The following is a 23,674-nucleotide window of genomic DNA, read 5'->3' as shown; positions in this document are numbered from 1 at the left end:
ACAGTTCCTCTGGGGTCACAAAATACAGTACACAGGGTGACAAATTCAGGTCACAGCACTGCACAGCGAGAGAGCTCTCCTCTTGACACAGCAATGCACCAGGGTGACGGACCTCCATCTTCTGGAAAGACCGCCCTTCTCTCGTCACAGGTTACCACCAAGGGTGATGACTCTTATTCTTTCCCACAGTTCCCCCTTGGAATGGAGGGGGAGGGTCCAGTCCATAGGATCCCCACTGGACCTCCCTCCCTTCTACTAATTATTCCAGGACAGCTCTACGTATATTCGATCCCACGATAACAATTTGTAAGTTAGTCTATAAAACCTTCGACTTGCCTTTATCCATTATCCCGCTTATTCTGAGAACATATGCTTACGTACATACCTTCCATCTCTGTTTGTTTAGTATTGAGCGAGTCATCCTGGATTCCATATTCGAGTACTACCTTTTGATAGCGAGTACGGACTAGACAAAATCCTTTTTAAGTATGGCATGAGAATATTTTCCACATATTCTTTAGATTTGGAGGTTGACAGTACGGGGAAATTCTGCTTATTAGTGTAACTCTGTATTTTTATTGAATTGACGATTACTCCGGCCACAGAGGAGTACAGGCCGTCTGGGACTTTTCGTATTTTTAGTTACAGTCCAGTCCCTGTGCTCAGGGAGTATCCACATTTCGTTGTGACGCACATCTTTCTTGAATCACAAACTTTGGAAAGTATGTAGACCTTCATGTTTTGTTCTTTATTCCTCTGTATTCTTCTACACACTTCTCTTTATTTCTATAGGTCCACTTGATTTAGCTATGTATTTATGGTGATGGCTCTTTCCTTCAACTTTGCACTATTTTGGTATGTAAGGTCTATTTGATTTGGTTTTCTTGCTCCGTTTTTCTTAACTATTAATGTAGATAATGATATCAATATTTATACTATATTTGTTTGCCCCCACAGACTTTTCTCGTATACATTGTACAGAGCCCGATGCACTATACCTAATTAAGTGGAGTGCATTATTTACAGATGGTTGACCACGGATTAAAATATGAATTCAGCGCCCTGATGAAGGATGTTTAAGTACATGGTACTTCCGAAACACGCATTCTCGCATTTGCTCTGTGTTTGTAAATTGTGACGTATATATTTTTTTCAATTCTGTACATTGTATGTTATTTTATATGCATGTTACTTCGTTGTAGTTTAGCGTATGACTATATTGTTTCTTTTTGGGTTTATTATATGTTTGCTACCATGGGGACATGTACAGCTCATGTATGGTTCTTAATCATGCTCATAGGGCTCTTTCTCATTTAATGTATGACATTTATGTATTTATTTTCAATGTTTTGAATATGCATATGTGATATTTATATACAAAAAAGGGAAAAAAATATATATTGTAGGATATATAGTCAGTCAGTCAAAATACTTTATTCGATAATTCAATATCATAAAAAGACCGTATTGAACAATATATAAATAACAATTACATGATTAAAAAATACACCAGATGTCACAAAATTTCATAGCTATAAAAAAGAAGAATTTAAAAGACATTTAAAAACTTTAAAAAGATCAGTACCTATGCAATGTATGTACTATACAAGATTACATGAGCATAAATTGTAGAGAATACAATCAGGTGTGGAGGTTTAAAATCTTTTTTCTTTCCCTGACAGCCCCCACCAAAAAACTTGCAACATGAGCGATGACCCTGGGGCTGTTCAATAATTGCAAGTATAGGAGAGCAGGTCTCACCTGAATGAATCCTGCTTCCTTGATAATGGGGATAAGAAACTTCCTCCTTTGCTCCATGTAATGGCCGCAAAACATGAAAAAATGCATCGTATCCTGCTTAGAGAAGTTATCACAGGAACACGGGGGCGCTTGATCAGAAGTACACCATGCATTTAATTGACCTAGGTTCAAATAAATCAAATTTAAACGAAAACGCGTTAAAAGAAATCTATGGTAGGGTCTGTTAACCAAAACCAAATAAAGCTCAGGGCCTGGAGGGTTAGAAATCATAAGGTGGGATCTGACAGTTATTTTTCTAAGTTCATTCTCTTCTCTATCCAGTGACAACCTTTGTAGCATTGCCACTTTTGTTAAGGATACATCCTTTGCCGTTATTTTTTCCGGCTCAAAAAAGAGCTCTGGCCTTCCAATATTCTGAAAACCTTTCTTGACATACAACAACCACTTAATTTTGTTTGCGTTATCTAGATCAAGACAATCCCTGAGAATAGAATGATTCAGGGAGAGTTCTTCATTTAGCCATGTCTTTAGCCAGGTTATTAACGGCGCTATTTTTATTGAGTCAGTAATAAAACCAACACCCAACTCCGAATGCACTGAGAAGGAAGTGGTTGACTGGGGGACTGATAGAATTGCCCTCAGAAATTTGTTTTCAGTAATTTGTAGGCAATCTGTTGCACCATATCCCCACAAGGAACAACCATATGTTGCTACCGCCAGAGACTTTGCCTTATATATGCTTAGTAATGCTTCTATAGGCCTACCCCCCAAGTTTTTTGCTAAAGGCCATAATGGCCATAGAGGATCTAGCGAGAGCACTGTTTCTGGTTTTAATCTGCGTGTTCCAGAGCCACCTTTCCTCGAAAGTAATGCCTAGGTAGGGGAATGTTGAAACTCTGCTTAATTCCTCACTACCGCAAGAGAAGGTTTTCACATTCTTCTTTCGAGAGCCTTTCCCAATAACCATGGTGTGGGATTTTTTTACATTAATTTTAAGGTCTAAGGATGACATAAAGACCTCAAATGCGTCCAACAAAAGTTGAAGCCCCACCCCGGTTCGTGAGAGAAGGACAGCATCATCCGCGTACAGGAGAACCGGTAAACCCAGCCCTCCTGCACGTGGTGTGTCTGCCTTCACTGCCTTAAGCACCGATTCAAGGGCATTTATATAGATGGCCATAATGCACCCCTGCCTGACACCCCTTTCTGAGTGAAAGTAGCTAGAACAACGCCCCTCTGTGCTTACCCTAACAGTGGCCCGCAGGCCAGAGTGCAAGTCCGCCAGGAAGTTTACCAAAGTTGTGTCAAGGCCTAAGTCAATTAAGGATTGCCACAGTTTCAACCGATTCACCAGGTCAAAAGCCGATGAAAGGTCCATAAAACCTAAGTATAAGGACCCTTCCTTGGCAACGGTGTATTTGTCCACTAACAGTTGTAAATTTAGACACTGATCTAGAGTGCTTCTTTTGGATCGAAATCCATATTGGACGTTTGATAAGATCCCTTTGTCATCAAGCCAATTCTGCAGTTTACGCAGAATAACCCGCCCCAGAATTTTAACGGATGAATCTATTAGGGAGATTGGGCGATAACATGCAGGGCCTGACCGATCCCCCTTCTCAAATACCGGGACGATAATAGACTCTTTCCATGAGGGTGGTATGTTCTTTTGGTTTAATGCGTTAAAAACCCATCTCAAGATTTTTGACCATAGTTTAGGATCACACTTAAAGATATCTGCTGGGACCCCGTCCGGTCCAGGAGCTTTATTTTTCTTCGTTTCATCTACAGCCCTTTCTACTTCTGCGGCTTCAAAAGTAACATAGTGACCCTCAGCTCTCTCTTTGTCCATAAATAATGACTCTAGAGGAGTGGTACTAGAGTATATGTTACTAAAGTGCGTAATCCAGGCCTCGTCAGCAACGTTAAATTCAAGAATGCTATTCTCTACAGAGGCAAATATGGGTTGATTTACTACTTTCCAGAATTGGGAACTATTTTTTAAAACATCTGGGTCTAGTAGCTGTGACCAAGCTTTATCTTTCAGCTCATTTTTTCTGTTTTGTATAGCATGTTTGTAGGTTACCCTTATATAATTTTTGATAATAAACAACATTCTAAATTATCGGTCTGTAGGATTAATTATTTAGGATGATTCTCGGAATTTGAAAAATGTAGTGGTGGAATTGCTTTAGTGTTGTATTATTGGGAGACTGGTAGACCAATATTCACCAGTCCTGGTCTCAACAGGCAGAACCCGTACTGTGCTTCTCCATGTTCATGTACAGCTTCAGTTGGACAAATTGGGATTCTCAAGTTCCCCTTTTTATCATCCATTTCCATACATAAATGTGACTTGGAGTGTCTGCCTTTTAAGTGTGGATTCTGGGAGTCGACAATGTTGAGGTGCACACTTCTCTGTTCTGTTTTTCCTCCAGAGAGCTGTGTATGACAGCAGGACATTTTCCAATCAGGATAATCCCAGATACAAAAGAAGGGAGGCACCAAAGGTTCACACTTGTATGTCAACCTCAGTAATATCACATCAAAAGGTTACCAACTGGCTCCAGACCTATTTTTTAAGATTCCCTTATCAGTCCCATCTCCTTCCCAAGTTCTTCACAGGCCCCCTTTAAACAGAGACTTCTTTCAGAATAAAAGAGCCCCTTTTGAAGTATACTGACAAAGCCGGCTCTTCCTTCCTCCAGTATGTGTCCCACCAGCTCTCAGGAAAGCGGCAATCCACAAATCAGTTCAGGATATCTTCTAACTCTACATGTTCCTCCAGCCAGCAATGGGGTTCCCATTCTGGACCCACAAGACTCATGCACTTTACCACTCCCAGAGGTGTCTGGTGGGCTGATGGAAGTTCAAGCAGAGATTCAGGTAGATGGGTCTGAGTCAGTGGAGTTCCCAGAGGTAGGGGTTAATACAGGTTTGTCTAGAGCAATCCAGGACAAGTCCGGTTGCAGCGTTTCTTATGGTCTGTAGTCGTCGTAGTCAGAGGTTAGCTGTGATACATGCGTAGAGTGTGCTGCCAGAGTCCAGTCAGCTGTAGATGAGGGTTCCGATGATGGTGTGTCTTGAGCTTTTAGGTAGCCATTTGAATATCTTACAAAGCATACGGTGGAGGAGGAGGAACCAGAGTTAACCTGAGCCATCATGGTTAGCTTGTTTTCCAGAAAGATGACTAAGGGCCACATGTATCAAGCGACCATGGACAACTGCCTGCTCTTTAAAAATTAAAGGAAATCTTTCCATTTTTCTTTTCCTTTTTTCATTCGGTTAGTCAGATGTCTTTTGGGGGGTAGCAGAATTGTCAAAACCCTCCGAAGGCCAGCAAATGTTCCCATATACCGCCTCAGACATTGCAATTACCTAATCTTAAACTTCACATAGTTCCCAACACGGCCTTCGACACGGTCAACCATGTGATGTTACTCGAACGCCTTAAACTCAGGATGGGATTAGAAGGCACAGTCCTAGACTGGTTCAGATCCTACCTCCATAACCGATCTCAGAGACTTCTAGTCAATGGCAAACTGTCCGCTCCCTCCATGGTCACGGTGGGAGTTCCTCAGGGATCAACATTGTCCCCCACCCTCTTTAATCTGTATTTGGAACCCCTTGCCAAAGTCCTGCGTAATGCAAATATCTCCTTCCATATGTACGCTGATGACACTCAGATCTACATAAAAATCAATCAACTAAAATTAAATGCCAAGAAAACTGAGTTCCTCCTAATCGCCCCATCCAAGAACAACCCCAACATCCAGACATGGATTAATGCCATCACAGCCTTAAACTGTTCCCCGACCATTGTGGACTCAGCCAAATCTCTGGGAATTACCTTGGATTATAACCTAAATATGCGAGATCACATCAACACAATGGCCAAATCGGCCAGATTCCATCTGTGCTACCTATGGAAATTGAAACCCGTTCTAGATGCTCCGGACCTAAAACTCGCTGTCCAATCATTAGTCATCTCTCGACTAGAATACGGTTGCTCCACCCTCTCTGGCTTACCTAAGATCTCGCTGGCTCCCTTAAAAGCCTGCCTTAACGCAGCAGCCAGACTATTTACAGGCTCAAAAAAATTCGACGACATCACTCCTCACTTGAAAGCGTTAAACTGGCTCCCTTTCGAGGCGAGGATTCACTTCTAACTAGCATGCATCACGCACAAGGCCCTTCACTCTAACTCCCCTGCGTATCTGGCTCAGAGGCTTGTGTTATCGGGAGGAAACAGAAACTCAAGATCGACCAAGGCCCTCCTACTTCGGCCTGCACGTTTTAGGAGAATAAAAACTTACAATCGAGCTTTCACCGGTACTGCACCAAGAATATGGAACTCCCTCCCTCCCGACATTAGGAAAATCCCTTCCTTTGATCGCTTCAAAAAAGAGGCCAAGGCCTTTCTCATGGGTAAATTCCTTGGATAATCTCGTTTCCCTTAGCCACCTGAGAGACTATTGCTTTATCCTGTGTCTTTGTACATTACCTCTCTTGTTCATTGTATTATTCTTGTCCTGATGTACAGACTATTGCTTTCCCCAGGTACATTACCTGTTTGCTACCCTCTCCCACCTTTCACCCCTCCCCCCCGATTTTCCGTAAACTCTATGTACTAATTTATTATCGTTTTACCTGTTTTGCTAAGTTTTGTTGTGCTATGACCTACCATGACCCTGTATTAATCTACTTGTGTCTGGGAAGCGCTCTGATACCCTCACGGGTCATGTTCGCCTTCTATAAAACCTTTAAATAAATAAATAAATAAATAAATAAACAAACAATGAATTTACTTCAGACAGAGATGAGGACAATAAACTGTATAGTTAATGAATGTTGGTTGTTCAAAGTGCAACCTTGAGTGACCTGCGCACATATAATAATAACATTTTGAGAAACATATAAAGTTTAATATATTTTTTACCTTTACTACTGCAAGAATATGCTCAGGTTTGATGGTGAGGGACTTTTTCTCAAATGCTTTTACTCTAGATTCCTCTGTTAACCGATGGAGAAACAGAATAAGATTCATATGGACCTTTAAAAAAAAAAGTGTAAAGGCAGTTAATGAAAAAAAGAATACTTACAGCACAACTAAAGGTTTTTCTGAGGTGACACAAGAAGTGAGAAAATATACACCAAAATGGTTTCATGTTCAATTCCGTTGTAATTTTTAAAACCATCAGTAGTCGAGCTCTATGTGTGTCAGCAACACAGATAGCAGGGCACTCTTTGTACACTATGTAACACTGCTGAACGGTCCTTTATTTCAGCTGCTAATGAGGTGCTCTTCATGGGACAATTGCATATTCAACAGGACGATCAATAACAATAACAAAAGATTTGTGCAACATTTTTGCATATGAATTCAGTCAATTGAAACACTACCATCTTAGAACAGAACCATTTACAAAGTAGGTAAAGGGTTGGTCCTACCCATATTTATTGTAGGTTTAAACATAAGTTCACATTCAACTGGCCTCTTATGGCATCGGACATAGAATGCTAATGAGACAAGTGCTACTATGTAGCTCCTTGGTTATGCAAATCTTGTGTCTGGAATGCTCTCATAACGTTATCACTAAGCACTACAATCAGCGCCGTCAGTTATCGTCTTAATTGTAAATCAACATCAACTGGATACTAAACTCCTGTTCCTACCTTACTAAAAATGTTGAGCCAGAAACAGAGGGACAAAATCTATTTGTTAAAAAGTATATATGAAGTGATATGAATTAACGTCAATAAACAGTTCAGAGTGCGTTTGAAATAAAAAGTGAAGTGTAGGAGGTCACTCCCTACAGAGTGAGTAACCAAGACAATGTATAGGTAACATTCTGTAACAATTATTCTGTACTCCTTTTCTTTGATGCAGACCCTCCAGCAGTCCGCCAGGTGAGTTCTGGTATGTCTTTAGATCTATTCCAAAAACCAAATGCAGCCTCCTCTTCTCTCCAAAGAGACATATCACCTGTATGGGAGAGATGCTTGTACACAGAGACCCATAACTTCACAGGTGTAGCTGCAAACGATTTGGGAGTCTTTGTATCCATGGGAGAAAAAAACTGTGGAAAAGCCAATAGTCCTCCCCTATAGGTGGAAGGGGAAGCATTGAGGAATGGTCGGGGGAAGACAGCACACGAGGGAGAGAAACACATCAGTGGAGGGACATGAATGAGAAAGCAACACTGAGCATGGGTGGGGAATTTGGCTGCAGGGAGAAGCACAGAATAAATTCTTACAAAAGGAGGTAGACTATAACACTGCGCAGGGCAGATATTTAGCAGAGGGAGATGCACATGGGGTAGAGCTGGATAGCAAAAAAGAAAAGTGATTCCCATAAAGTGAGCACCAGAAGGATGCAACTTAGCAAAGTCAAAGGATGGTAAAAAAGCTATGCTCCAGGGAGGGACAAGCAAAAGATAAACAAGGCAAGCCATTGAATAAGAAACAAGAAAATGAGTGTGCCAATAAAGCGAACCAGTGGTTAGAAGTGGGTAGGCTGTAAGCCCACTGTAAGTTCTTGGTAAGGTCACAACAGGTCTTTTTCAGTAAGACTGCTTGCACTGTCTGGTAGGCAAGAGCTAAGAATGGTAGGGGCGATGTTCATATGCAATGTTCAACAGTTTCCAGACAGTCAAAACCTTAATCACTAAGTGGAGAAGGTTATGGGTTTTAGATGTTAAGGGGTGGCACAAGGCAACCTGCCCTACCGAGACACTCAGATAATAGCATGCTTGTTCTTTTCCTGACCCACGTCGGCATACCTGCGGTGGTGAACAGAATTGAGCTTGTTGTCAGAGGTCACTTTTCACATATCAAATTTATATAAACAGAACAGTAATCCTCCACCCAAGTCTACCAAGAGAATGTGTCCTTTCGAATCAATCCGAACCTTCCCGTGTGCTTCAAGACAATCAAACTATTGTTTTTTTCCTCCATTGTTGTTCTTCCTAAACACTGAGAACAATTTGCTCAGCGGTTCAGGCACTTTACCAATAATCGCACAAGAGCACACCTTCCATCAACAAAGCAGAATATCCATCAACAGAATCTGCAAAAATGTATTGCAAAATGTTGTAATAAAGATTGCACTCTACAAGCATAATCCACTCACAAGGAAGGTCACTTCATCTGCAAACTATTGGACAGCTACCACCAGGTTATGCCCCTCAAGAAAGGACTACCACAGGGTGCACCAATAAAGACTCGTCATTTCAGCCTGCACACAAGATTCCGTTCCTCGTATCTACTCACCCCAAGCATTTAAAATAATGCACCAATGCAAATGACATTCAAGGTTCCCAGGCAGCTTATTGTCCTCCACAAATCTTCAGAAAAATAATTTCCCCACCTCAGCAGACTCCCAGTCAGAGTCATATTCCACAGCTTCCTGTTGTCTGGCAAATTACCCAGGGTCCTGACGAAATTACACATCATTGCACCCTGCAGACCCATCCTGCTTCAGATAACCAACGTCCTCCTCCTTAATAAGATCTGACATTCCATAGCTTTTCGCTCTGCCTTATTTGATGAAAACCATTCACTTTTACACGGACAAAGAAAAAGTCTGTGTAGGGCGGGGTATGGAATCAACATTGTCTCATGGGAGAACTCCAATGTACTGCCAACAAAAACGGACCTGCTGCTCTTTTTTTCCTACTGAAACATTCTTCCGTTTTCTACACTGTGCACCCCATCCTACTGCAAAGACAAGCAAATTTGTATTTAAGGCCCTCTTCCATTCAACATCCACCTAAACTAAACTTTCTGCGGAGCGTCATCAAATCCTTCAACCTCACATTGTTGTGAGCACTGAGGCAGCAAAATTTTAAGTTCTTCTTCCATTTTTTAGCCCCCTCACCCTGTTCGGTTTTCATTCTGGGCCTATCATCAGACTTTATTATTTGTTTCATAGGATCAGTGATGTTTTCAAGACATTCATAGAAATGTTACTAAGTCTTCTTAATGCTTAATGCCTAAGCTGACATACTATCAGGTTCCCTTACTGCCTTACCAGACATTGGCCCACATGCATCAAAGCAAAAAACGGTCGCAAAACGGGCAGATTCTCAGAATCTGCTCCTTTGCGACCAAAAATAGCAATTTAAGTAATCTCTAAATTGTGATTACTTAAATTGCGATTGCATTTAAGGAATCTCAAATTGAGAATCCTTAAATGCAATGCATTAAAGTTAAAAAAAATAGCGAATTTGCTAATAGGGGGAGCAAATTACCATGAAGATGAACTTCATGGTAATTTGCAAAAACATTGAAAAATGCACTAAAGTGCATTTTTCAAAGTTTTATTTTACACACACATTCCCTTGGGGCATGTGTGTGTGCAATATGTACTCATATGCAGATTTCAGGGGTGCAACAGGGTGTCCTATTGACACGCTGGGACCCTTGAAATTGCATTCTCAAATTTGCGATTCTCTAATTGAGAATCGCAAATTGAGAATGTCTTCCTATTCATTCCTGTGGGCCTCTAGGCCCATAGGAACGAATAGGGAGGTATTCCTTAATTGCTTAGCCTTTTGCTATTACTTATTAGCAAATCCTTATTTTTCGCTAATAAGGAATCGCAAATGGCATTGTTGATGCATGTGCCAGATGATCATGCCCCCTTACTGTCTAAACTGGCATACTTTCATTGTGTTTAGGTATAGGTGCCTTTAATCAATATGTTAAGCCACCAGCTTACTAGCTTTTAGAAAAGGCCTCAAAACCTGGTTGTTCACCCAGTAGGCCTTTTGCTTGTTCTGTTCTTTTTATCTGTGATATTTTCTCTTTTAATGTGTTATGTTAGCATATTGCAGCCCTCCTTTTTAAAAGCGCCGGGACACTCTTTTTGAGTAGCCGAGCCAGGGGTGGGGGAATCCTATCGCCCGACGCCCGAACCATGTTGATTTTTATGATGGGCAAGAAGATTTATTGTCTATTTTGTCCGACGGACAAGTAGACATTAAATCACGTATATAATATCGGAGCTGTGGGCACCTTAAGGCTCAAAATCCATCAGAAATGGGTAAGAGAAAGTCAGAGAACCTTTGGAGGCCTCTAATCCATGTGAGCACCGGATCGCGCTCCCCCCACCCCCCACCCCCCTGCAACACCATAAAATTACCAGGCACAGGAAAAATCTTATGTGCCGCCCCCTTAAATCATGGATCCAAGCACTGTCAGCAGCTCAGCATCGAAATACGCGAGTTAACATTGACCTATGGCTGCACCGCTCTACCCGCCCCCACCGAGGAATGACGTAAGTGCCTGTCGTGCCGGAAGGCCACCCGTGCAATGGGCCGTGGGGCCTGAGGAACCAGCTGCTGCAGGGGGCGTCCTCTCTTCGTCACTTTTACTAATCTGTGTTTTGTAGAGAACACCAAGAAGGAGGCGTGCAAGACATGGCAGGGTACAGAGCTGGCTGAGGGCTGTCGGAGGAAAGCAGTGAGAATCAGAGGCCAGTGGGGAGGTCTGGGATTGTGACGAGGTTAATTGTAAAGCTGCATGCACCTGAGGCATGGGGGTTGTCTAGTGTGAGCGTGCTTGGGTGTGTTACATGGGTCTGTTCTGCCGTAGGCGTATGTGTGCAACCCGTCAGTGTGGGACACTTTGGGTGTCACTTGTTTGTTTATGAACTGTGACTCCAAATGTCCGGTATTTATAGAGCGTGACATAGATGCATTCGACCTGATTCTAAGCGCTCGTGGTTTTCATGAGACACTGGGAGGTCAACTTGTCTTGTCAGGGTCACAAATCATCAATAAGGGAATCCACGATTAAATGTTTTTGGGGGGGAAACTGGGCTGTGTAGGCGGTATTGATTTAAGACTATCTGTAAACTCAGCCTGGTGGTGGGTTTGGGGCACTGCGCAGGAAAAAAAAAAAAAGAATGCCCGTGTATTTCCCAAGGTTATGAAATACAGGGAATCTCAATGACCCAGGAAAGCTGCACATAAAGGTGCGGGAAAACCTTGCTTCAAAGCTACGCATTTCCAGCATTCACTTGTAAGAGGCTGACGAGGGGGTGGGGCAGGAGGGGGATTTTCATTCACTGTCTTTTCTTGTCTGGTCAGCTGCTTATTTCACTCTGTGTGGCCCCTGTGCTCAGAGATCTGGCCCCCTTAGCACCCTCTACAGCGCTGAATGGTCATAAAGGATATACGGCAAGCGCCATGGTGGGCTGCCAGCACAAAAGCCAGTTTTCACAGGGGCTACACTTCCAATCTGCTCTCTGACACGGAGGCTGAAGCTGGCCATGCATTGCAGTTTCACTTAAACTGCCTGCCTCCGATAAACTACTTTATCAGAAACTGACAGGTATCCGGAATGCATGTGCAGAAGCAGGGCAACTGTATTTATTTAGTGCTGCAGCAGAGTACTGACCCATCAACCCCAATGCTTCTGCGCCAATTAAAACAAATATGCAGTTGATGCGCACATGTGCAAGGATCTTTCGGCCAGTTCCTCTGAACTGAAAAGAAAAATGCTCTGCTCTGACCCTGGATCCCTTCGACATTAGAATGTAGTAGCAGATTAAGAGCTGGGCTTGTGGTGGGATGGAAAGGGTCGTTCTATGGTGTTAGGGAGAACACATACCTGTGAGCGCACCTGCTGCATAAATCTTGTGCTATGCATCTCTTAAATGTAGGTCGAAGTACCTGGGACACCCCATCACTTATCCTTCAAGATGCAGAACAGAGCACCTACAAGAATGGCAATACAGGGTGCACGAGCAAGAAAAATAGCTCAGTGAGTTCACATACCTACTGCCACCATAACTGTAATTGCTTAGTTCACCAGTACTGTAGCATGGTGCTCCAACATTACTAATGTCTTCTTTCTCTGCCTCGCCCGGAAATGTGAGACGAGGAGTTCTGGTTGCAGTAGCATTCAGGCTAAAGGCTCGCTCTCAGAGTGCGCCTGGCAGCTATTGAGATCTAACTGGTTCCATAATTGCTACCGATCTACATTTTAGCAACCCACCCCTAAACCGCTTCTAGCTAAACGTGTGTAGAACCAGTAGCATACATTTGTGTCTCATTGTATTTACATGTTAACTGGAAGGTCTTTGTGCCTGCAACCATCAGAGTAGGTGCTGTATACATTGCTATATTTTGTTATTAATAGGGGTGTTTACTTTATTTGTTGTCAGTGCAAGGTGTGCGTTTCTATTGTATTTGTCTGAAGTGGTGGGGAGGTTCATGTTGAGAGGAGTTGTAGATTTTCCTTAATTGCTAAGGTATCAAATGCACTACACATGGAGGGGGTTTGTGTATTTGAAGGCCTTAACACCTTATGTGGCTAGGGCTAGGAAGCAGGGAGAGATGGGCTTTTGACATGTTGGCATTTGTGCAGTGTGCTGGCCCGTGCTCTGCTTCTGGTTTTCGTGTACTTCCTGCTCTCTTCCTCCAACAACCTTTTCTGGTCCTTCAGGGAAATACTAGACATGAGGCTGCAGAATAGGTTAGGTGATGGACACAGAGCACAATAACTAAGAGAGAACATGAAAATGAGTAGTGGCACTTTCGGACGTTTGTTCAGCTGAATAGCTAATATTTGATTTAGACATCCTGGTAGCTGAAGCATAAATAAACGTAATTTGTCAGATAGCCTCTGACTATCCATCAGGCTAAGAAAGTGTTTCCAACTCTACTATGATTGAGCCCAGGTGTCCTTGCTCGGTGTGACATGGAATGCTGAGTCCTTCCAATTACTCACTACCCCTCCATCTGAATGATCCTGATCCTTTCACATCTTGATTGACAGTTTCTTCAACTTGGTTCTCCTTCCCTTTGCTATGAAAATAGAATGAAGTTTGATTTGCGGCTGTATGAGTGTGTGTGAGTGGTAGCCTACATATACTACATATCTTTTATATCTGAGTGAGAAACTTCCACATCTACCGAAGAGTTTCATCTCTTCATGTCAGTGAACCTTGTGCTGCTGCTGCCATTACTGCACCTGTACTGTGCAAGAGAAACTTGTACTGATACTGCCAGCTCTCTATATGATGCTTGTTACACCAGCCCAGGAGCGTAAAAGGGGAAATTGATTTAACTTCCCCATTAAAACTATAGAAACTCTGACAAGAATTGTGGATACTGTCTCAGTGAACCACAGTACCACTGCTACGTGATTTTGCTGCCCCATGAAGAGTTGATAAGCTCCGCTAAGAAGTGCAGTTATTCCCACCCACACATGTTTATCAGAACATCTCTTGCTTATTTTTGAAGCTGGAGAGCTACGAGTTGGCTTTACGAAGGAGACAACCCTTTGGTCCAATAAGTTCATATTCCGACACAGTCTGCCCCAAAGACACTGCAAGAAATGTAGTCAATTACCAGTCTGCACTCTGCCTTTTTTTTCTACGAATGAAAATCTGTCACAGGCGGACTGACTGATAAGTGGGTGCAGTGCACAATGACATCTTACCACATGCTGTCCAACTAGCTAGTACAACATTTGCACGTAAGGGTGCACCATTCACTACATAATTGTACTGGAATTTGAAAAATATATTGAGTGGTATGTTGCACTGAATGCAGTGCAGGTGCTCTCTGTGCAGATCTCTCTTAGTGATTTATGGAGTAGGTAGGGCAAGCAGAATTTACATGGGGCAAGTAGATTTCTGTAACATTTTGTCCCTTGGCCAAGTAGAATTTTTAAAGATTTCCACACCCCTGGCAGGGGTGGGGAAATCCTATCGCCCGACGCCCGAACCAAGCAGATTTTTATAATGGGCTAGAAGATTTATTGCCTGTTTTGTCCGACGGACAAGGAGACATTAAATCACAAAAAATATATGTGAGCTGCGGGCACTCGGGGGCTCACAGCCAATTAGAAATGCGGTCAGAAAGCTTTTGGAGGACATTGAATGACTGGCAGCCCATGACTGGCCTCTATCTAGCCAGTGATTGGCTGGGGGAGTCTTGCGCTAAACGTCAGTACGTCAGTGTTCTAGCGCAGATTCCACACTGGTGCAGCCCACCTGCTCTTGGAACCGAAGGGCAGGTCCCGAGGCAGGAAACACTTTTTCCACTGCCAGGTCCCAGCGCTGTGGGTCGAGGGGGCAGGTGGCCTCTCTGCCGCTGATTGCTACGTGGCCCGATCACCCTGTCTAGTGGGATCGTCCAAGGCAGGCCATTAATCTTTGGTGCGCTGCTGCGCACTTCCTGGAATCGAGAGCAACAAGTCTGCGTCTCGGACACACTGTATGCCTCCCCAGCAGGTGAGTCAGTCTGATAATGGGTTTTGAGCGGTCCGAACCTTAATACAAGTATGTTAACTGTGGTTCTGCGTGAAATGGCTTGGATTCAGTGAGCGTGGGGGCAGGGTCAAATGTGTGGCATGTTAACAATTTATAATAAGGCAGGAATCTCTCCTTTTGTAATCTAGCAGTGGAACCAGTGCAGCTTTGATAAGAAGTGAAAAAACGATGAAAGGAAGTTTACTATATAGTGACATTGACCTTTACTTTGTCTCTGCTTTTATGGACGAGGTCGCATTTGGGAGCACAGAGCAAATGATGATACTTTAAACACCTGGCAGGCTTACAGAAAATGCAGCCTTGCAAGATTATGCGTTTCCTGTTAATAGAATTTTTTTTTTAAATTGCATTGTTTTCCTGGTGTTAAACAAATTAAGCTAAAGTTGAATAAAGGAAACGCCACATAATGCAGAAGGCAGAAAGTATATTCGTAATCCAGGCAATGATGTGCGTGTAGCATATTTCACACTGTTGACTGAGATGTGGGCCTCTCTTGGCGTCTCAAACGTTGCAATGTCCACAATTTTGCCCAAGAGGAGGTCTCCTTTACCAATACCCTCCCCCACAGTCTTTATTGCCTTTTCCTTATTCCGTTATCTCTCCCTTCGCTCCACAGCTTCTCGCTTAATCAGTGCCCACAATTTATCTTTTAATCTTGCCACTGATGCAGAGGAAAAGCCTCACGTCCGTGTCAATTTTTATTGGCTTAATCCTGTCAATTAACGGGGTATTCTCCACATTTCTGTTAGCCTGTGCCTTTATTTGGTTGCATTTCTCAACTTCTGTACCTACTGTAAACCACCCCCACCATGCACAGTACGCTGGCAGTTTGTGCTAAATATGCAGAGCCACTGTAATGTAGCGGCAGGGAATGTCTAATTTATGTGGCAGGGAAGGTCTAAATTACGCGACAGGGTTGACTATTGTGGCTACAAAAATGAGAATTATATAGCACAATGCAGCACACTTTCATTGACAGTATTACTTCATTATTTTAACATCTGTACACGTTAACACTGTATAAATGTTTTGCCTCATTACTTTCAGATTAAGATCCAAAAACAGCAATAGCAATGTAAGAGAGACCAGTCACTACTTGTGAAGGGGTTTTCACTGTGTGGCAGGCAGGACATGTTACCCCCTTTTTAGTAACATTTTATTTGTTTGAGATAGTATCAACATTTTTTGGTTAAAATATGCTGATAAGGCAGCATGTGTTGGATTACATGGCAAATTATGTGGAAAACGCCTCAGCTGTAGACTCTCGCAATTAGAGTGGCTCTGTATATAAATCACACAGGACCTGTCACCTGTGGGGGACCATCTTTCATTTGCAACTATGTAAATTGGCAAAAATTGCAGAAGCGAGCTCAATATAAAGCAGAAATTACCAAATTATAAATCTTTAGGTCTCACAATCACGTTTTATTCACAACTGGGTGAAAATATACAATGTTCCCACCTCAGAATTTTAAGCAACCGCTGTAGTGTTGCATGTTTGTTGCACAGTTACGTCAGTAAAAACAAGCCCATACAAGATCCAAGGAAAAGTGACTCTTCCGCTTGTGTGAATATTCGTCCTATGTAGACATAAAGGTATGTTTTTCTTTCCCTACATGATTTGCCAAAGGGTGTTTTTCCTGTGTGACGGTCTTTGTGCCTTCTTTATGCATGTGCCCATTTTCAAATATCCAAGTATCATCCCTTGGACCCTCAGGATGCTCAGCTTCTGAAATAAAGAAACTGATAGCCCCAAGTTGCTGCACTGTAAAACAGTATCTTTCACCAGGTTCCCCAATACTCATATCAGCATCCTGCAACAGAATTACAGGACTTACCGCAAGACAACACGCACATTTGGGTGGGCAGTGGGGGGGGGGGGGGGGGGCTGGGGACATTAGAAGGAGAGAGACAAGGGGCAGAGAACTTGGATTTTAATGAAAAAAGTGAGTACTTTACAAATCTCAGTGAGACACACTTGCACATCTATTGCTGATATGCACCCCTTCATGTTAGGTAAGCTTATTTTGCTGTTTCCGTTACTTACCAGTACTGTGCACAAGAGAACCCTGTACTGCTACTGCCAGTGTCGCATATGCTCCTTGTGTGGTAGAAGAATGTGGAAATGTAGCAGTGAATGCATAATAATATAATCACACCACACCTGCCCAGGAGTGTAAAAAGAGAGATTGATTAACTGCCCATTACTCCCTCTTGTGTATTCATAATTGTGGATACTGCTTCAGTGAACTACACACCTCTGCTATGTGATTTGTGCTGCCCCATGAACAGTTCATAAGCTCTGCCGAGAAGTTGTTATTCCCCCCCACACGTTTATCAGAGCATGATGACGTGAGTATTTTTTGAATCTGGACAGCTATGAGTTGTCCCTTGGATGGAGAACACCCTTTTGCCCTACAGGTTCATATTCCGACACAGTCTATGCCAAATTCGCTTCAAGAAATTTAGTCAATTACCAGCCTGTACTCTGCCTTTCGGCACTATTTCTTTAAATTTGAAAATTTGTCACATTCATACAGAGTAATAATTGGGTGCAGTGCACACTGACACATCTGCACACATGCTGTACATCCAGCCAGTGCAACAGTTGAATTTAAGGGTGTATGACCATGCATTGCATAATTTGACTTGTATTTGAAGTTTATATTGCATAGTATGTTGCCCTGATTGCAGTGCAGGTTCTCTCCGTGCAGACCCACTTCAGTGATATATGGAATATGTGGGGCAAGCAGATATCTTCCCAGGACAAGTAGATTTCTGTAACATTTTGTCCATTGGCCAAGTAGATTTTTTAAAAATTTCCACACCCCTGAAACTGGGTCCACTAAGTAATGAAGGAACCACCACCTGGCCTGTACTGGCCAAGTTTACACCATATTCTACTCCAGCAAATTTTCCGCCTGTGGATGTAGTAATATTATTAAATCAAACAGTAGTTTGCATAGGCAACACATTTTGGAGACAACAGTTGGCAGAGCAGCTTCACAGGACCTGAACCATAGGAGGAGGTTGTCAGTCAGGCCATCAGTCCTCAGACTATAAAAGCTATGGACAAAATTCCCATATATCGCAATGAAATTGCATTCTGGATTGCTCGCAAGATCAATCAGTTAGGAGGAGTATATCCTCACAAAACACTGCAAAACAAGCATAGGAGTTTGACCATGAGCCTTCCCCTTGGGACGCTGCCACCAGTACAGGAGTGCAAGCTGGAGAAGTATATTCCAGTGTATTTACACTTCTAACAGTGGCAGAACCACATTGGAGGTATTACCAGACGTATTAAAACAAGTACTGAATGACCACAGTGCTGCACCAGATCTCAATTTACGAATGGAATAAATGCAACATTTTATAACAGCTTCCTCAGTCATTTTGAGTAACATTCAAAGACAAGCTGTAGTCCTGGCTATATGCCAGAGGATGGCAGCCATTCCTAGTCAGTATCCTGAAAGGAATTGCCAAAGATAATTTCGGAAACATATACATCTGTGGGCTGTGATATCTCGGGATCAAGAGCAGTCAAACCACGTCTCAAAACCACAGATGAGATTGAGGGATCTGGCAGGGGAAAACCGTTCTAGGAACTAAAAGGAAGCAGAAGGTAAGACAGACAAATTAGTGGATCTCCATTAACTCAGGGGTGTGGCCAGGGTGGTTCCAATTTGAGCGATCGTGATAAGATTTTAAACAAGCATTGGCATAACCAATAGGTCTCGCCTTTGGGATCTTGTCAGTTTTTGGCAATGTTTTTAAGCTATGTTGAAGAGCTCTACAGCACCACTCTACAGCACCCCTCTACAGCACCCCTCTACAGCACCACTGACTTCAGCGCTCCCTGGCGTGAACAATGCGTTACAGAAGCCAGTAGAGGGTAGGGCAGGGGCAGAGTCACTGACTTCAGGGCTCCCTGGAGTGAACAATATGTGACAGAAGCCAGTAGAGGGTAGGGCTGGGGCAGAGTCACTGACTTCAGGGCTCCCTGGAGTGAACAATATGTGACAGAAGCCAGTAGAGGGTAGGGCTGGGGCAGAGTCACTGACTTCAGGGCTCCCTGGAGTGAACAATATGTGACAGAAGCCAGTAGAGGGTAGGGCTGGTACAGAGACACTGACTTTATCGCTCTTTGAAAATAAAAAAAAACAATAGATTTGGATGGAGAAAATGCCATACTGTAACCCTCTGCACAAAAACACAAGGAGACTGACGAGGAGATAGGTGTCTTACGTCCGGGAACTTCTGATTTGCATTCGCGGCTCCTCACAAAAGTGAAGGGAACTCACTATTAGCAGGCTCTGTGGAAAAATCTCATTAATCTGAGGACCCGGCTCAGGGAAACCTGCGGGTAAGTGTATGCTCCAGTGTTTAAGAGGGGCCATTGTTTTCGCCAGCCGAAGGCTGCCTCTCGCCCAGGGCTGGTCTGATGCACGCTAATTACCAACAGATGGCCCCTGCGCGCTGCTGCTCATGGGAGCCTGTAAAATATTGGAAGCATTTAGGATGGCAAGGCAAATGTAAACAAGCAGCCACAAAAGTGAACGTGACCGTCATCTGTTTCCAAGTAAAGCGCTCATTGGAAACAGTGCAGTACATGCAAGAGTTTTCTAAAAAGTACAGACCGATTCCAAGAGGTCACTCCTAAGCAGCGCTTGCGTGCTGAGTAGGCTCGACCTAAAAAGGATTGGGAGCAATATCCTGATATCCATTCCTCCAAGGACTCGCAGTATAAGAGCAGAAATAACTGGACGGACCAAGTACTGCAGGAAGGATGGGAACGTCAAGAAGAAAAGTAAATCAGGATGTGATTCTGAGGTTAGTGTCAAGAAGGAAGAGCAAAGGCCCCGACTGAGACAACAAGCATTTGCAATGCAATGGATCTCGCAATAGAGAAAGTTTGAGCTATTGGCGTTGCAAATGATAGTTTTTTTAATTTATTTATTTATTTTTGGTCAAAAAATTATCCCAGCAGTAGCATAAGTAGTAGAAGAAAGTCCAGAAAGCCAGGAAAGGGTGCAGTACCACAGGCTGTTACTAGGTTTCCATGTGGAGTTGTAAACGGCCTTCTATAAGCCGCATAAGGTAATGCACCTTTAATGAAATTATAAAGAGAACGATAACAGCTGAGCATTCGTTTCCATTTTTTTAAATTGGAAGTGAGATTTTGTTAGCTTGAGTGGTAAAAATCCGCCATTATTGTTTATTTTGCATTTTACTTTTAATAAAAAGTAATGGAAATGTATGCTCAGCAGCAATTTTTTTTAAATAATTGCATTAAGGGTGAGCCAGGAAAACGAGGACACTGCTTTGTGTCAGCTTCAGCAACTACAAACAACACATTAATTAACTAAATAGTGCTCAGTAACTGTTGTGGTAATTCACTGTAACTCAGTGAGCATAACAAGTTGCAACACTATCATACTAAAAAAAAAAAAAAAAAAAAAAAAAAAAAAAAAAGAGTTTCTAGTGATTGTATATGCTTTTAGGGAATCGGGCCAGTGAGGATACATTAATTAATGTATCATGGTAATGTGCCTCCCTTTTACAAAAAGCTGCATCCTTCCCTTAACCACACCAGACGAGATCACAGGTACATTATTAGTCACTTGACCTGCAAGTCTGATAAAAAAATATGGTTTTTCGAGGGGTGACAGTATTTCATCAGCACCTACATTACTCTTAAGAAAACGCTTGAGACAACACGTGAACCATAAAATGTCATACAAACAACTGTACTTTTCCTTACTTTACGCTCCTCGGTGCAGCACCCGGCAGCAATACCGCATGCCGCACCCACACTAGGTCAATAAATGACATCCGTCACCTGCACGAAATTTGCAGCGCAATGCTGTTCCTAGGTCGCAGTGCAGCCACCTCGGTGCCACCCGAAGATGCAAACGTTGCCAGGTAACAAATATTGATGCCACTTCTACCGAATGAAACTTACGAAGTCGAAGAAACTAATCTGGTTTCAGAATTTCTTTTGTGATGGATAACACTTAGTCAACATATCGCCATGTCATCTTAAACATTATTATCAAGAATAGAAACCGTGATTGTTTCTCAGGATCTGCAGGAATATGTTATTTCAATTTTAACTGTATCTCCCGGAAGTCACGGAGTCTTTCTTGTAGGTCCGACTATTCAGTGTCTCTGTCTAGATTATTTTGAGCCAGGTACCTTATTGTAAGCGCCCCTTTCCAAATTGGCGATCAGAAGCTCTCGTTACAAGTCCCTTCTTTATGTCAATTGCTCGCCAATGCTGTCTCCCAAGTGCCTCCTGATCAGCGAGAAGCTGATGTTGTCTCTCTCTGCGCTTTCTCACTGAAGTGCCGGAACTATTCCGGTTGGTTCTATCTCACAAGCGGCCAAGGAGCTTCTTACTTGAAAGAGGGAAATATCATTGACATCTTCAGCATCAAGATGGCATCTGTGAGCGAGGTAGGAGCAGGGGGTTGCTATGTAGTCTCCTGAAGCTTGATCCGCATGTGTAGCTGCTTAAACTGTCACCATTGGTTTGGATCTCCCCGGGATACGAGACTAAAAAGCTGATTCAAACTTAGAAAGATCATGTGAGCTACTTACCTGGACTGTTGTGATACATGTGGTAGTGAGCAACGCAATGTCATGATTTTTCATGGCTAAATAAGTAGTAGTGTTCTTCACCAGATGTCACGTACGTTGTGCAACCATGACGTTAATCTGCCTAGCAGTATAACACATAGCTAGTATTGGCCATTAACTGTAAAGGGAAAAAAGTGATAATTGCAATATAATCAAGCACGGAAGTGGTGCACGCACGCGCGCCACAGCGAGTCATCTGTGTTACATTATCGGGCACGATAATGCAAAACAGATGTCGGCTGTGCGGGTAACAGATACCAATAGGCCATGGGCCGGGAAAATGCGGGACATGCACCCGCATTTGCCCAATTGCATGCGGTCTTTGTTAGAAAGACGCACGCAATGCCCAATAGCGTGCAACGATAACAAACCCACATGCTCAAGCATGTACTCAGCTTTCAGAAGCCCCTACATGAAGTAAGCCCACTGTAAGTTCTTGGTAAACTCACAACAGGTCTTTGTCAGTAAGACTGCTTGCACTGTCTGGTAGGCAAGACCTAAGAATGGTAGGGGCAATGTTCATATGCAATGTTCAACAGTTTTCAGACAGTCAAAACCTTAATCACCAAGTGGAGAAGGTTATGGGTTTTAGATGTTAAGGGGTGGCACAAGACAACCTGCCCTACCCAGATACTTAGATAATAGCAAGCTTGTTCTTTTCCTGACCCACATTGGCATACTTGTGGTGGTGAACAGAAGTGAGCTAGTTGTCAGATGTCACTTTTGACATATCAAATTTATATAAACAGAAGAGTAATCCTCCACACAAGTCTACTAAGAGAATGTGTTCTTATCAATCCGAAACTTCCTGTGTGGGTCAAGACAATCAAACTACTGTTTTTTTTTCTCCATCCCATCGGCTGATAATCAGAATCCGTCTTGAGATTGATAACATTCGTAATTAAGGTATCTCCCTACCAGTTTATCCAGCAAGTTCAAGTTCGGAAATTTGTATAGCGCACTACTCGCCCAGAGGGTCTCACGGCGCTTGGGGGGGGGGGGAGGGGGGGGGGGGAGGGGGGGGGGGGAGGAGGGTACTTTACTTATCGAATATCCAAGTTGTAAGTTGCTTTCTGAAGGAGAGGTGGTTCTGTACAAGGCGGAGGTGGGTGGGGAGAGAATTCCAGGTTTTGGCCGCTAAGTAGGAGAAGGTTCTTCCCCCCATGGTGGATCCATGGATGCGCGGAATTGTGGCAAGGGTTTGATTGTCAGTCAGTCAAAATATCTTTATTCGGCTTATTTAAAAACCATACAAAGAGAGAAAGGATAAAATACATTTCATACAAAATTTTCCATAATACACACTTAGGGGGTCATTAGGATGGAGGATTTTCCGCATCCTCCGGGCCGGCGGAAGCCACCGCCGGCCCGGAGGATGCGGAAAATCCTCTGCGGACCCACCAGGACCCACCGCCACATTAGGATGGCTGGTGGGTCATGGTTTAGGTCCGCAGCTTTTCCGCCGCGGCTGGCTTACAACCGCGGCGGAAAAGCACTAAAATGGTGAAGGTGTCTCTTAGACACCTTCAGCCAGATTAGGATGTGCATGGAAACATGCTTTTCCGCGGCGGCTTTTCCGCCGTGGAAAAGCATGTGTAACTGCACTGCAGGGGCCCTTTGCGGGCCCCCTAGGTGTAGTGGGGGGTGGGGGGTGCACATGGGGGGTACCTATGGTACCCCCCTGCATTTGCGTGCACAATGCAGCAGGCACCGCGCGGTGCCTGCTGCTTTGTGCACGCAAATGCTGTGCATGCATTTTTAACATTGCTGCGGGTGCAGCTTGAAGCTCCACCCGCAGCAATGTTAAAAATAGAGGATGTGACCGCCACCCTGGCGGTCACATCCTAATCTGCACAGAGGGAACGCCGCAGCCCATGCGGACGTTCCCTCATGCTCTGGGGTCGCGGACGGACTCAAGTCCGTCCGCGATCCTAATGACCCCCATAGTATTGAGTAGTAACAACAAATTTTAAAATTGTAACA

General features: G+C 43.4%; 1 protein-coding gene across 1 annotated transcript in view; it reads right to left on the bottom strand.

The window, feature by feature from the left end:
* The window catches only part of CENPW (centromere protein W), a 130,075-nt gene that overhangs the window by 67,382 nt on the left and 39,019 nt on the right, over positions 1–23,674 (bottom strand). Inside the window, exon 2 of the mRNA XM_086926992.1 lies at positions 6,701–6,814. Within this exon, the coding sequence (XP_086783118.1) occupies positions 6,701–6,814 (114 nt within the window). The remainder of the gene's footprint in view (positions 1–6,700; positions 6,815–23,674) is intronic.

This window comes from Lissotriton vulgaris, chromosome 6 (assembly GCF_964263255.1).
Source record: "Lissotriton vulgaris chromosome 6, aLisVul1.2, whole genome shotgun sequence".
Taxonomy (NCBI): Eukaryota; Metazoa; Chordata; class Amphibia; order Caudata; family Salamandridae; genus Lissotriton; species Lissotriton vulgaris.
This window is presented reverse-complemented; position numbering and strand designations above follow the sequence as displayed.